Below are 14041 nucleotides of genomic sequence, written 5' to 3'. Positions count from 1 at the left end.
GCTGCTGATGCTCACTGACCGGCTAGTTAGTGTTGGCTTTAACTAGCAAAGTTTGTGCACAGGAGAAAAGATGACTGTGGGTCCCAGCAGGTCAGGAAGAGGACCGGTTCGTTCCTGATGAAGCGCTAGTTCTGAATAATGATTCAGCTGTCCACAGTTCCGACCTGTTCACGAGGCCTGCTGCTGTTGCTAACCTCGGGTGGATCCTTTGGTTACTCTCTGGCAACCTCCGCTCTAGACTCTTAGAACAAAGGAAAGTTCTGGCACTCGGAAACACTGGCCATTCCGTGGTTGTCCGGGCTGAGTCTCAGGATGGTCAGGAGGCGCGCTGCGAGAATGTCCTGCCCTTGGGAGCCTTCTGCTCCTGGGCCGTCCTGCCCTGGAATTCTCCTTTGAATTCCCTTTAGAACAGTCCAAAGAAGTCCACTCCTGAATCTTACTGAATCTCCCGAATCTGAATCTGAATCTCTGTGTTGCCTGTTTTTACCTGGAGGAACTTCAGCTCGTTGATTGGCTGAAAGTTCCATGGGCATCAGAGTCCCACGTGGGTTACTCGGCCCTACCAGTCCCTGATTGGTTGATCAAGGTGAGATATGAGTCACTTACTCCTGACACTTAGTAATGCAGTCCAGATGTCCAACTGGCACTCCCTAGACAGATAGGCGCCAATGGATGACCATTGATCATGATAGCCAGACTTAGCTAAGTGCATCCCCCTTTGGGAGCTGTCCTAGGACCTTAAATCACCCTGCACTAATGGTCTCTCTGTGGCTGCACCACAGAGATGAACAGAGAAATGGGGCCTCATTTGGGAAGCTCAGAAACACTTAATTCTGCCTTATTATTAAGCCTCGCCGCTACAATTGTTATAGAGAAACATGATCAGATTTTCCCTGGTTCAGAAAAAAAGATCTAAAGTGCTACACATAACATTCTTAATTCGATGTATTTAAAGCAGTGAACTACTGTAGGTGTAACATAACATTCAGAAATACAATCGAGAATAGTTTTGTGGTGTTTGTTTAGATGAAACGTTCCTAAAACGTATAACGTAACAAAATTAAAGACGATTAAAATCTGTAATCTTTCCACTTGTACCGTATGTCATCGGAAAGTTTCTGCTTTATGTAAGGATAGTATCAAAAAGTAATCTTAAGTGGTGAGAAAGCTGTGCTCAATTTATTTAAGGGACTTAAAAGTAAAAGGAGATGCTTCATATTGCTTGACTAATTTTAAAAACTAAGTTATAAATGCAGACGCTCCCTCGGTGCCGCGCCGGGTGTAAATATCAAAATATACATTCATCCCGGGCACAGGCCGAAGAGTGCCCAGCTGGGGTGCGCGGGGAAGAGCAGGACACTAGTGAAAGGCGGGGTTTAGGAAGGCGTACAGTCTTGGCAGGTATAGATTACACTTTTCTAAAACGTATTTGAAAAATAAAAACGATTACAATCTAATCCTTCCACGTTTGATCCCAAAATCCCAAGAAATATAAATCTAAATGGGTAGAAAGCTATGCTGAAAGTTTATTAAGATACCTAGAAGACAGAGATACTGTATCAATTTATGTTGCATTACCCTGATTATGATTAAAAAAACACATATAATTAAACATGCTTTTGCGATTTAAATCAAAACACGATTTAAATCAATATAAATGTTTATATTGTATCGCATACTGTCCAGCCTCCATTTCTCTATAAAAATTTACTCTATTACACACACACACAATAGAAGCAGGAAGCAGAAGCAGGGACCGTTGTCAGAAGGGAAGAAGGTGACTATTCATTGTTATCAAAAATGACTTAGAATCGATCATGTTGTGATATTTTGAAATATAAAAGTCAATTGATTGTCCATAATATCGCTATTCTATTTTTTCGAAGAAATGTTTGTTAAAAGAGAAGTCCAGCACCAGCTGGATTTGAACACACAACCCAGGAGTTGGTAAGCAGGTACATAGACCAGTAAGCTACAAGGGAAGTCCCATGAAGAGAGAGGCGAAACAGCCCTACACAGCCCTGTCGCAGTACACGACTATAATCATATTGTTATTAAATTCTTTAGATACGCGATTCCATATTATATTAGCAGAAAAGCTTAAAACTACCACTTTTTCACACGCTATTTCACATGCTAGTTAAATACTTCGATGCTTAAAATCGTTACGGAGAAATGGAATACCGGTGTGTATTTTTCCTTTAAAGTACCGATTCCTGGAATCTGACTGGCTGACACCCTTCTGAAGTGGTTCCATAAAATCTGGGATACGGAAAAGAAAGCATTGATAAAAAAAGCCTGGATTCTCATGTATCTCATACAAGTATCTTTTAATACAGTCTTTGCTGTGCTCTTGAGGATCCTTGTGATATTTTGAGCTCTAGTTGAATGATAAGTGTCGCATTTTAAATCATTTTCGTAGTTAGAAATTATGAAACGCCCTGTTAAAAGCAAGGGAGTTTTTATGCCCGTTGAAGTAAAACAAAATGCCTGACAAAGTAGGGCTTGGACAGATTCCAAGTGCTTGTACAAATGTGCTAAAGAAATTATACTTTGAGTATACAGCTTGTCCAAAGTCATTCATTATTAATACCATTAGTAATATCTTCGGTAAAGGCTTTGATGCATAAATATTTCTGATAAAGGTAGGTTGTGTACTTTTGTCCAACTGAGCAATCTTGCTTTCATAAAATATACCAACATTTTAATGACTGATGATTAACATGCTTTAATACACAGTTCAAAATTAAAAGCTCAAATGCTGTACATGAGAGGTTAAGCTCCCCCTGGCGGTTTTACAAGGTGACGCCGGATAGTTTCCGGCATGACGTCAAATGACGTGATTAACCACGTGATACTGCATGACACCGCGTGATACCGCGACACGTCCACCGGGGTATGCCGCAAAATACCCCACCCATTTTGAATGGCTGCATCTGTAGCAGGTAGTAGGTAGTTTTTTCAATTGTAACAAAGCTGCTCACCGATGAAGCTCGGAAAAGTAAGGTAAACAGCCTGTGAAGGGCTGTTACAGGAATATCAAACGCTATTCTTCGGGCCTAAGACTGGAATTGTAGAGATGAAAAATGTAAGTAAAAACCTTCATCATGGGGACAATTTATTGATACTTTATTTCAATATGTGCCAGGCTGAGGCAATTATTGTGGAATTTTTTTGTCTTCTCCAAGTCCTTCTTGGTTTTATGTGGCCTAGAGCAGGGTGCTAATTGTCTCCTATGAGCTGCACATCGTTATCTTACGTATGGGGAAAACTTGGAAAGATAAGTCCCCAGGGAAAGTAGCACCTTTTGAGGAACCAATCCCTTATGGCATCACAATATCTGTTCTTATTATGTGCCAGCATTTGGTTTCTCAGTCACTATATACTGGATATGCTAGTTTTTTTTCACTGTATTGGTACTTTATTTTGTTGTATTTCTTGTGGCCTGGTGTCATGCTGTTGAAGTTCTCTCCTATCTGCAGGATACACAGGGTTCAGGCTGGCGAACGGCTCTGACTCCTGCTCTGGCCGAGTGGAGTTACAGTGGTTCTTCAAGGACTGGGGGACAGTGTGTGACCTGTACTGGGACCTGACAGATGCCAGGGCTCTCTGCCAGCAGCTGGGCTGTGGGGAGGCTGTAGCAGCACCAGGACAGGCCAGGTTTGGACAGGATAGTGGACCAGTATGGGCTGATGTGTTTGAGTGCCAGGGCAATGAGAGTCGTCTCTCACACTGCGCTGTCTCTTCATGGGGCAGAGCAGGGTGCTCTCATGGACAGGACGCAGGAGTCATCTGCTCTGGTGAGAATCGTGTGTTTAAAACACAGTGACACTCCCTCTGCTTACACACAGAAGCACACTGTTTTCATGATTGAATATCTGCTCTGTTACACACTGCCAGTTATGTAAGAGATGCAAAGATGAAAACACATATTCCTTAAAACGTGAGTGTGTTTTTAACATGTCATATCTATCTCAAATATTCCCTCAAGGTGTTATTAGGTTGTTATTTTCTTTCTGATGGATAGATACACAAATACACTGAAGACTAAAAATCAGTTTTATATTTATATTGATATCACTAATGGCTCTAAAAGATTAAAGAAAGTTCTGTACCTCAGTATCCTGTAATTAACATCTGACCTGCTTAATTAGTTTAATTAATAGAGCCCAATTAAACAGGAGCCTGAAAAGAAAGTGAGTCTCAAAAAAGTCAAGGTTTACAGATGTTATGTACACCTGAGCCCCACACGCAGCTGACACTCCACTGGTGAAACATCACTCCTGTGGACAGAAATGAGCTGCTTCCTTCTCTTTCACAGACTCAAATATGACCAGAGATTCACCTGGAGCAGGTAAAGAGAGAATGAGGACTGTCTTAATCACATCAGTGCTGTTTTATTTGTAGTTTCATTTCTGGTGTTAAATTGCTATTCTCACACAAGGTTCACAGTCTGATTTCTCTCTCTCTGTTTGTTCCACAGGCTTCCCTTCTTCAGCTGTACCCTCTTCCAAAACACCAGGTATGAATTAGCCCCTGTTCTGTATCTCCAGGGCTCTCAGTGTGTGTTGATGTCTCTGTTGTTCAGCGGAATCCCAGATCAGTCAGTGAGGCAACAGCTGTGTGTGTGCAGTTTTTTCTGTGTGTCACAAACACACTCGGGTCTTTGGGATCTAAGGCAAACACATCTATCTGAATACTGCAATTTGACACTGGTGGAGCTATTGTCTCTATGCCCAACAGTGGGTCAGAAAAAATAACTTATCTGGTATACTGTTTATGAACAATGTGGAATATATTAAACTTACTGTATATATTAAATATATATATATAATATAATATATATATACATATATACTGCTTATGAACAGTCTGTTACAATAAGTGTATATATTAAATTAATCAAAAGTCAAGAAACACTGTACTTGAACTGTATCTGCTGTGCCTAGTGGGCCGAGATAATCTTCAACTTGTAACAGCAGGTCATGGTGATCTCTTAGTACTACACTGACCTCTGACCCCTGACCTCTAATTCTCTGCTCCTAGATCAGCTGTCCCTCAGGCTGATTGGGGGAGGAGATGACTGTGCTGGGAGGCTGGAGGTTTATCATAATAGCTCCTGGGGGACAGTCTGTGATGATTCCTGGGACCTGGTAGACTCTCAGGTGGTGTGCAGGCAGCTCCAGTGTGGGACGGCCCTCAGTGCCCCAATGATGGCCTCCTTCAGCCAGGGAACTGGTCCCATCTGGCTGGATGAGGTGGGCTGTCTGGGGAACGAGTCGTCTCTGTGGGAGTGTCCCTCAGCAGGGTGGGGACAGCACGACTGTGGACACAAGGAGGATGTGAGAATCCTGTGTTCAGGTAGGGGAGAGAATTAAAATTACAATGATTCAGATTATTTAATCCCACATTGTGGATATGGCTTGCATCTAGAGTGCCTAGATATGTTTGACATGTGAGGATGTGAGAATCTTGTGTTCAGTAAGTTAACTAAATAAAATAATCCACATACTGGAATTCCACATTGTGGATATGGTTTGCATCTGGAGTGCTTAAATACATCTTAAATACAGTACATGAGCTGGATGCAGAATTAATTTTAAAATAAATATTTATATTGATGAGTTCAGGTGGGAAGCTGCGTCAGCATGCGTAGGTTGCAAAGGAACTAGTAATAGGTTTATTCCATGCTGAAAAAAAGAAGAGAGAAAACACAACGTTTTGGCCGTGGAGCCTTCTTCAGGTGTTTATATTGATGATACAGCTGGGAATGCACATATTCACATCCCAGCGAAAATAAATAAAGAGAGAAAGAAACTCTGGCACTCAAGATAAATTCCCCTCCACTAGTGAATGGGGATAAATTCATCTCAGTCCTCCAGTAAAATCTAGGGTCCAAACTTTAAACTTCTCACATCAATTAGACCTGTTGTCTGTTTGGGTGTATTTGTCTTGGCCATGATCTTTCATGATTTTCTGCCTCAAATGTTTTGTTTTGATTTGTTCAAAGAATCTTCCTGTCAGATCCTGATGAACCACTTGGTGTTAATGTCACCCTGAGCCTTGTTTTCTCCACTCACAGCGCTGCACCGCTCACCCTGAGCCATGCGTTCTACTTTCATACTCAGTCTCTTAGTTGTGCTGCTGCTGAATAGCCAAGTTGATCAGAATGACGTTTTGGTTCAGAACCTGATCATTTAATGGGATTTTAAAGTTCTGTGTGATGCACTGTCCAGATTCTGAATGAACAGAACCACACAGTCCTGTCACCTTCATGTCAACTGTGTGATTGTACAGCTGTCCTTATTTCATGACGTGAGTCAGTTATAACTGGATTAGTACAGGAAATGAGACTGGTTGCTGTCCACATTGTTTGCTGGTTGTTTCTTACCAGTTCAGAATGAGACGTTGGGCTGTCTTGTCAGTGTTTGTTTCCTTTGACTTTCCCTGCTGTCTTGACAGATCACACTCTCCTGAGGCTGTCTGCAGGATGTTCAGGACAGGCAGAGGTTTACTACAATGGCACCTGGGGCAGCATCTGTGCCAACGGCATGACAGACACCACAGCTGCAGTGATCTGTAAACAGCCGGGTTGTGGAGACAAGGGCACCATCAGAGAGACAAACTCCAGGCTGAGGCATGATCCGAAATGGCTGGACTTTATATCCTGTTGCAAACACGACTCCACCCTGCGGCAGTGTCCCTCCTCCCCCTGGGGTCAGAATGACTGCACAGACCGGGAAGTGGCTAACATCACCTGCTCAGGTACAGGGTGAAGAGTAATGCTCTGTGAATTAGTGTTTTGCCATATTTAGAACAGACAAAAGCTTTAAACTGAATTCTTATTAATTTATATCCAAGCATGTATAAAAATGAAAGCAATGTCATTGTTATTCATTTTATAATAATAATAATGTTTTTATATGATTATTAATCTTTGAAGGTCCTAGAAAAAAAGCTGACAGAAGCACTCCAGCCCCTCAGGAACAGCAGCTTCAGCAGCACTGCCCAGGTGAGTTCAGTGTGTAAAACAGTCAGAGACACTGCAGCTGTGAGCTGAGGAACAGTAACCATACAGCTCTCTTCCAGAGTCATTCAATACCTCACTAGTCTCTACTACAGTCATTGAGCTAAAGACACTCAGTAGCCTCTGTGCTTTTGTCTACAGTCACAGATCTAATGACACTCAGTAACCTCACTGTTGTCTTTCAGTCCCCCTGGCTCTGCGCCTGGTTGGAGGCACTAACTGCTCTGGGCGGGTGGAGCTGTGGTATGAGGGCTCCTGGGGGACAGTCTGTGATGACTCCTGGGACCTGCAGGATGCCCAGGTGGTCTGCAGACAGCTGGGCTGTGGGGACGCAGTGAGCGCAGCAATAGAGGCCTCATTCGGACCAGGAAATGGCGCCATCTGGCTGGACGAGGTGAACTGCACAGGCAGTGAACTTCACCTGTGGGACTGCTGTCACTCTGGACTGAATCAGAGCGACTGTCGACACAAGGAAGATGCAGGGGTTACCTGTACAGGTGAGGAGAGTCTTAGAACTGTAAATAAACAAGGTAGCAGATCAATGGAAAAGTTAGACTGATGTTACCCATACTCTATCACTGCTTAATATCTAACTGAATCAACTAAGATCATCAGTGACAAGATTGGGATGTTTTGTAGCCCTGTGTGTGTGTGAACAGCACTAGGCTTTAATTCCGAACAAGACACCATTCATCCTGCAATCCTAGATTTCACCTCAAGGAACAAATGTAAAGATTTTCTTTTTATTAAGACCACTCTGGATTCAACTTGCTATAAAACCAAAGGCAAAATAATGACAGTTCTCCTATCTCTTTTACAGGTTTGTCAAAGACAACAGCCAGTCCAGCAACAGCTACAGGTGAACAGAAATCCTCCTTGTCATTGATAACTCCTGTCTTTCTGTCTCTTCAGATTCCCAGTGTAGCTGTAGTGTCTCCTCTCCTCCCTCAGGGTGAAGATCAGTGTCTCTTCAGATTCCCAGTGTAGCTGTAGTGTCTCCTCTCCTCCCTCAGGGTGAAGATCAGTCTTTTCAGATTCCCAGTGTTGCTATAGTGTCTCCTCTCCTCTCTCAGGGTGAAGATCAGTGTTTTTAGATTCCCAGTGTAGATCTTGTGCTAGTGTCCTCTCTTTCCTCACTGATTTACTGACAGTCCTGATGGGTTAGATTGGGAATCCTTAACTTTTCTTCATTAATCTTAGGTTCACCCTGAAGCCATGATACCCACATATGGGAACAGGAGGAGAACAGGACATGTGTCAAAGTGTATATGAGCCCAAGAGCACCTCTCCTGATCCCTGTTCATCCATTGTCTCCCCCTCTCTCAGGCAGAACCAGGACAACACCCCAGACACAGCCACTGGGAGGCCTGTCCACCTCGCCCCTGGTCATCCTGCTGCTGGGGGCTCTGCTCTTCGTGATGCTGGCTCTGTTAGTGGGGCAGCTGATCCAGAATAGGAAGCTGAGGAAAGGTAGGGAGGGAACTCGCCATCCACATAGTGACCTCTAGTGGTCAGTTCTGTCACTCACATGGAACTGATATTTATATAATTCCCTTGAGGAATAAACCTGGTAGAGAAAACCATTTGAAGTTTAAGAAAGATTATCAACAATTAAAGATGGAGATATCAGGAAATTTGCAAATCCAGAAGCATAACATTTAGGTGCTCTAATGTCCAAAGAAGGTTTAGTAGTCAATGTTTGATCTTGTACTCTGCTCCCTGCATGGCATGTTAACCCTGAGTGTCTGTTTCCTCACACAGCCCTATCTAAGGGAGCACTCACCCCCTATCATGATGCCGTCTACGAGGAAATAGAGTACAAACTGGCCAGAGAGGGAACCTACAGCGCCCCCAAGAGAGGTGAGTGGAGAGAGTCTTCAGGTGTGATTAGTCTCCACCCTCGGAGGAAGATCTGAGGACTTACACTTGTAGAAAATCTCACTCAACTGGTTTCTGACAAAAAGAGTATTTTTTAGTTTTAAACCTGTAGGGTTTTTTCTCAACTGGTGTCAAACTAAGTGACGAAAATCAACACAGCACGAATCTGGATCTGCCTTATAAACACAAACTCACACCCTGGCTTCTCTTCCAGTAGAGGACACTGAGGCTGCTGTCCGACTGCAGGTATTACTGATCTGTCCTCCTGTTCACAGGGAGATTCCTCTCTGATGAGATGCCCTCTGGATATGACGATGTGGAGGACAGTGAGGGAGACCCAGTACCAGGTGAGGGAAGATGGAGTCAGGGGGCTCAGTGTGGGAGTGGGGGTCCAGTACTCACTCTCATCCCAAACCAGGCTGACATTTAGAGAACTTAAGTAGAAAATCCTGAATTATACAAATAGAACCACATGTGTTTGATACCTTATAAAGCCAGCTCTTCAATGTTGCCTCACACTAGCCTTATCTCGGCAGATCACAGATGCTGAGCAAAACTATAGCTGGTCAATACTGGGGTGGTAAACAGGGTGCTGCTTTCATTGGTTTTGATAGAAAAGGAGACTGGGGAACAGCATACTGTAAAAACTGCCTTTCAGATCAGATAAATCAGCGACCCTAGAGTTCTGGCTTAACTATACACCACAAAACATTTAAAATCACACTTTACAATAACTTTGCAGCTCTATGGTCAAACTAAGTCTGAGTCCGGAAGTGTAAATTCTCTGTCTCTCTCTGTGGTTCAGGAGACTCGATAACCTCTCTGAAAGAAGAGATCCCAGAGTACTATGATGATGCTGTAACTGTAGCTCAGAGCCCAGATGCCTTGTCAGGTCAGTTACTTCAGTCTAGTCACATGGGGAAACTCTGCACCAATCTCAGTGAGTCTGACTCTCTCTACTATGTCTTTGATCTCAGCTTCTGAATACGGAGTCTGTGTTATTCTGCACCAGTCACATGAATCTGACTCTCTGACTCTCTCTCTCTCTCTCTCTCTGTGATCTCTGCCCTGCACACTCAGTCTGGGTCACTGTGCTGCCAGTGTCCAGCTCCTCTTCAGTTGCACATAGTGTTCAAATCACTCTCTGTCCAAATACAACCAACCTTTCTCTGCCCTGTTGTCCTTCAACATCTTATTTTAAATTTTAAGAATTGTTTTAAATTTCTTACTGAAGTGAATAGGACTAGAAATCAGGTTCCCTGATCTCCTGTACTTGTCTGGAGTTTAAGTTCCAATGTGATGTTCAGTTAATCAGTGGGTTCTGAGGAGCTCCAGCAGTCATGTGCTCTAGATAAATCAGTGCTCTGATATGCGTCACTGAATCTGTACTCTTTGTGGTTCAGGACAGCTGATGTCCCCTGTGACGGAAGAGGCCCCAGAGTACTATGATGATGCTGTAACTGTACCTCAGAGCCCAGATGCCTTGTCAGGTGAGTTATTTCAGTCCAGTCCCATAGAGAAACACTGCACCAATCCCAGAGAGTCTGATTCTGTGCACTGCACAGCACATTTGGATTATAGGGCTCACATCACTGCTCTCTGTCCAAATACATCCGTACGTCACTGCCCTGTTGTCCCTCAACATCTTAATTCAAAATCTAGGGTTAGTTTTAAATGTATGACAGACATGAATAGGAGAGGAAATCAGGGTCCCTGATCTCCTGTACTTAAGTGTCTGGTGTTTTAGTCGTAACGTGATGTTTAGTTAATCAGTGTGTTCTGACGAGGTCCAGCAGTCCTGCTCTTTAGATGAGTCAGTGTTCTGATGAGTGACAGTGACACATTGCTCTGTGTGCTTCAGGAGAGCTAATGTCCTCTGTGAAAGAAGAGGGTCCAGAATACTATGATGATGCCATCACTGTGCCCCAGAGTCCAGACACTGTGTCAGGTGGGTTATAATAAATAAGATTCATCAGTACCCCTGTACCAGCCCACAGTAGCCTTTGTCATTAGAAATTAGTCTCAACCTAATTTCATATCTGCAAATAAACACTAACTGGAAATGAAGAGGCCAGTTTGTGTCAGAATGACAGAGACATTACTGACCTGCTCTTCTGTTTACAGGAAGACTCCACTCTGATAAGACACCCTCTGGATACAGTGATGTGGGGGACAGTGAGGGTTACCCCACTTCAGGTAAAGGGGGCTACAGCCAGGGGGCTCAGTGTGGGTGAGGTAGTTCAGGGATGGGAAGATAACCTCCAGTAATCCATCTCTGTTGCACTCTCATCCAAGACAATCAGGCATTTTGCAGTAGCGGTAGCTTCACTCTGTCATGTCCTACAAGGATCAATAACAGCCAATAAAGGCGGAGAGACCTGAATTGTACAAAGTTAGATCACAAAGATCAGAGTGTCATTGAAACCCACCTACTGACACACCCAGCCAATCAGATGATTTAAATTGATCAGCAGCTGATCAATGATGAGGGAGTAAGGTCTGGACAGAGCAAAGCTTTAGATTCCCCAAGACCAGGAATTCTATTCTCTGACTGCAGAGAGAATTACTAGGCTCAGAAATGACTAGGTCTTCCTCACTGTGGTTTAAGAGCATTGATACTTCATAAGTATATGTGAATTCTACACTGAATCATCAAGTCTTCCAAAAAGATACAATTTAATTTAAAAAAATCCTATTAAACACTTTTGACTACAGTATTGTAACATCTATTCTGTATACTATAACTGTTAGTCCACTAATAGCCATTGATATCAAAGCAGATTACTTCTCAGATATGTTCTATTATGCTTATTTTTTGTTATGCAAATTATCATTATATCAATAAATTGTATATTGTTTGGTTAGAATACATGTGTGAAACTATAGATTATTATGTTTGATTAGTTCCTAGAAGTCTACAAGTACTCTCAAAATATACTGCTATAATTTCTGATTGTTACAGAAAATTAAAATGCCCATTCACTGCACTGCACTCACAACTGGCAACCCACTGAAGCTAAGCAGGTGTGAGCCTGGTCAGTACCTGGAAGGTCGCTGCTGGAAGAGGCGTTAGTGGGGCCAGCAGGGGGTGCTAACCCTGCGGCTCATGTGGGTCTTAACGCCCCAGTGTAGTGACGGGGACACTATAGTGTAAACAGGCGCTGTCCTTCGGATGAGACGTAAAAACCGAGGTCCTGACTCTCTGTGGTCATTAAAAATCCCAGGGTGTTTCTTGAAAAGAGTAGGGGTGTACCCTGGCGTCCTGGCCAAATTTCCCATCGGCCTTTATCAATCATGGCCTCCTAACAATCCCCCTCTATAAATTGGCTTAATTATGCTGCTCTCCTCCCCACTGATCGCTGATGTGTGGTGAGCGTTCTGGCGCACTATGGCTGCCGTCGCATCATCCAGGTGGATGCTGCACATTGGTGGTGGTGGAGGGGAGTCCCCATTGCCTGTAAAGCGCTTTGAGTGGAGTGTGCAGAAAAGTGCTATATAAATGTAAGCAATTATTATTATTATTATTGTGACTATGTAAGTGTTTTAAAAAATCTAGGTACACCTGGGTAATGTCATCAATTCCAATTCCAATTCCAGTTCCAATTACATTACATGGCTAGGGGCTGCAAAGCAAGGAGATGTTTGCTGAGATGTTGAGGTGTGAGATTCAGTGATCAAAGCAACCATAAAGTTTAGTTAAGTTCTGGGTAAATGATTGTCAATCAACTGTCCAGGAATGACAGAGCTATTTCTTGCTTCTACTACTTGTCCATATCAACTGGAAAGACCAGATTGGAGTTTAGTCTTTGACCCTCATAAAGAGAGCTTGCCTTTCTGTTGTTTTTAGAAACTTTAATTTCTTGTTTAGAGAATCCCTTGGTTAAAAGTGCCTCTCTTGGCTAGTGGGAGCATCTTTAGAACAGGGAGATAGGCTCCCATTCATTTTGTAGCAATTGGGTTCACAAAAAGAGAGATTTAACTGTAGGTTGTAATGTCTTTGGTTTAGAAGGTTTGATTTATCTCTTTCTTTTATGTAGGTGTTCTGTAAAAGCTGAAAACTTGGTAGCAGTTTGAGGATTTTCTGGATGGTTAGGAAGTAGGTGTCTAAAACACCTTGTTAGCAAATTTGTAATTGTGTGCTGTATGTTTATGTTGTGTGTAATTTCGTGTGTGTTGTGTCGTTAATAACAAATATTTAACTGTTGGGAATATATTTGGCAAAATCTTTACAAGTTGGGGGCTTATGATTATGACTTTATGATTTAATTATTAATTTATCTACTCAGTCATTTCTGATATTCACCATTTTCATAATACTTATTTGTATCAGTATTATGTTAATAACTGAGTCATTTGTAAAAATATGAGTCTGTGTCTCTCTGTCAGGTGTCCCCCACGCTGGCCCTGGAGTGGACAGGGTCCTGCCCACACTGCCCTCTGAAGAAGGAGCCCCTGCCCCTGACAGGACTGACTACGATGATGTTGGGGACGAGTCTCAGGGAGAGGATGGGTGCTGTGAGACTGACAGGGCTGTCTGGGAGAAGCTCCTCCTGTAGGTCTAGACACAGAAGAGCTTCACCAACAGAGTCACACAGTCTTACAACAGTTCTGAGCACTGAGACTGTCTGTGACCTGAGTCCACTTCACGCCACTGTTTCCACACTGACACTGTGAACTGAGTCCACTTCACTCCACTGTTTCCACACTGTCCTGCAGGTTGTGTTTTGAAAAATTGAGACTTGAACATTCCATTTCTGCTCAACCTTTCTTTTAATACCTTTTGATGTTCCAGATATAGGAAATAAAATTGTTGATTGATGTACAGTTCTGAATGTACCACTTTTGATGGGAATATTTTTTAATATGTTTTATTAAAGTTTTGCTTTGCAATAATCTTTGGTTTTGTTATGCTCATTTCTAATGTATGACATTAAAGGTATCATTAAAAATTAATGAGCCCTTGGTCACTCGCAATGATAAAATCATAAGAAAGAAGAAAGTTACTTGTTTGTTTCAAATCATAAGTATCAGTAGATCCACACAAAGGACAAAAAAACAATGTACACAAAGATAGACACAACATGATACAACCTAAATGTTATTTAAATTTCCCTACAAATCAAGAGAAATCATGGG

The 14041-nt window shown here is 42.7% G+C and overlaps 1 protein-coding gene across 1 annotated transcript; it reads left to right on the top strand.

Annotated features, from left to right (window-relative positions):
• The first annotated feature begins 4329 nt into the window (after positions 1-4329).
• On the top strand, positions 4330-13461 carry LOC148827876 (antigen WC1.1-like). Its single transcript, XM_088926391.1, has 12 exons — positions 4330-4354; positions 4484-4522; positions 5047-5361; positions 6463-6765; positions 7213-7524; positions 8354-8497; positions 8789-8887; positions 9181-9252; positions 10309-10395; positions 10767-10853; positions 11030-11101; positions 13292-13461. The coding sequence occupies exons 1-12, from the start codon at positions 4330-4332 to the stop codon at positions 13459-13461; spliced, it is 1725 nt and encodes a 574-aa protein (XP_088782517.1).
• The last annotated feature ends 580 nt before the right edge of the window (positions 13462-14041 follow it).

Source organism: Atractosteus spatula, chromosome 10 (genome assembly GCF_055471065.1).
Source record: "Atractosteus spatula isolate fAtrSpa1 chromosome 10, fAtrSpa1.hap1, whole genome shotgun sequence".
NCBI lineage: Eukaryota > Metazoa > Chordata > Actinopteri > Semionotiformes > Lepisosteidae > Atractosteus > Atractosteus spatula.
Note: the sequence above shows the minus strand (reverse complement) of the source record. Positions and strands in the feature narration are given on the sequence as shown.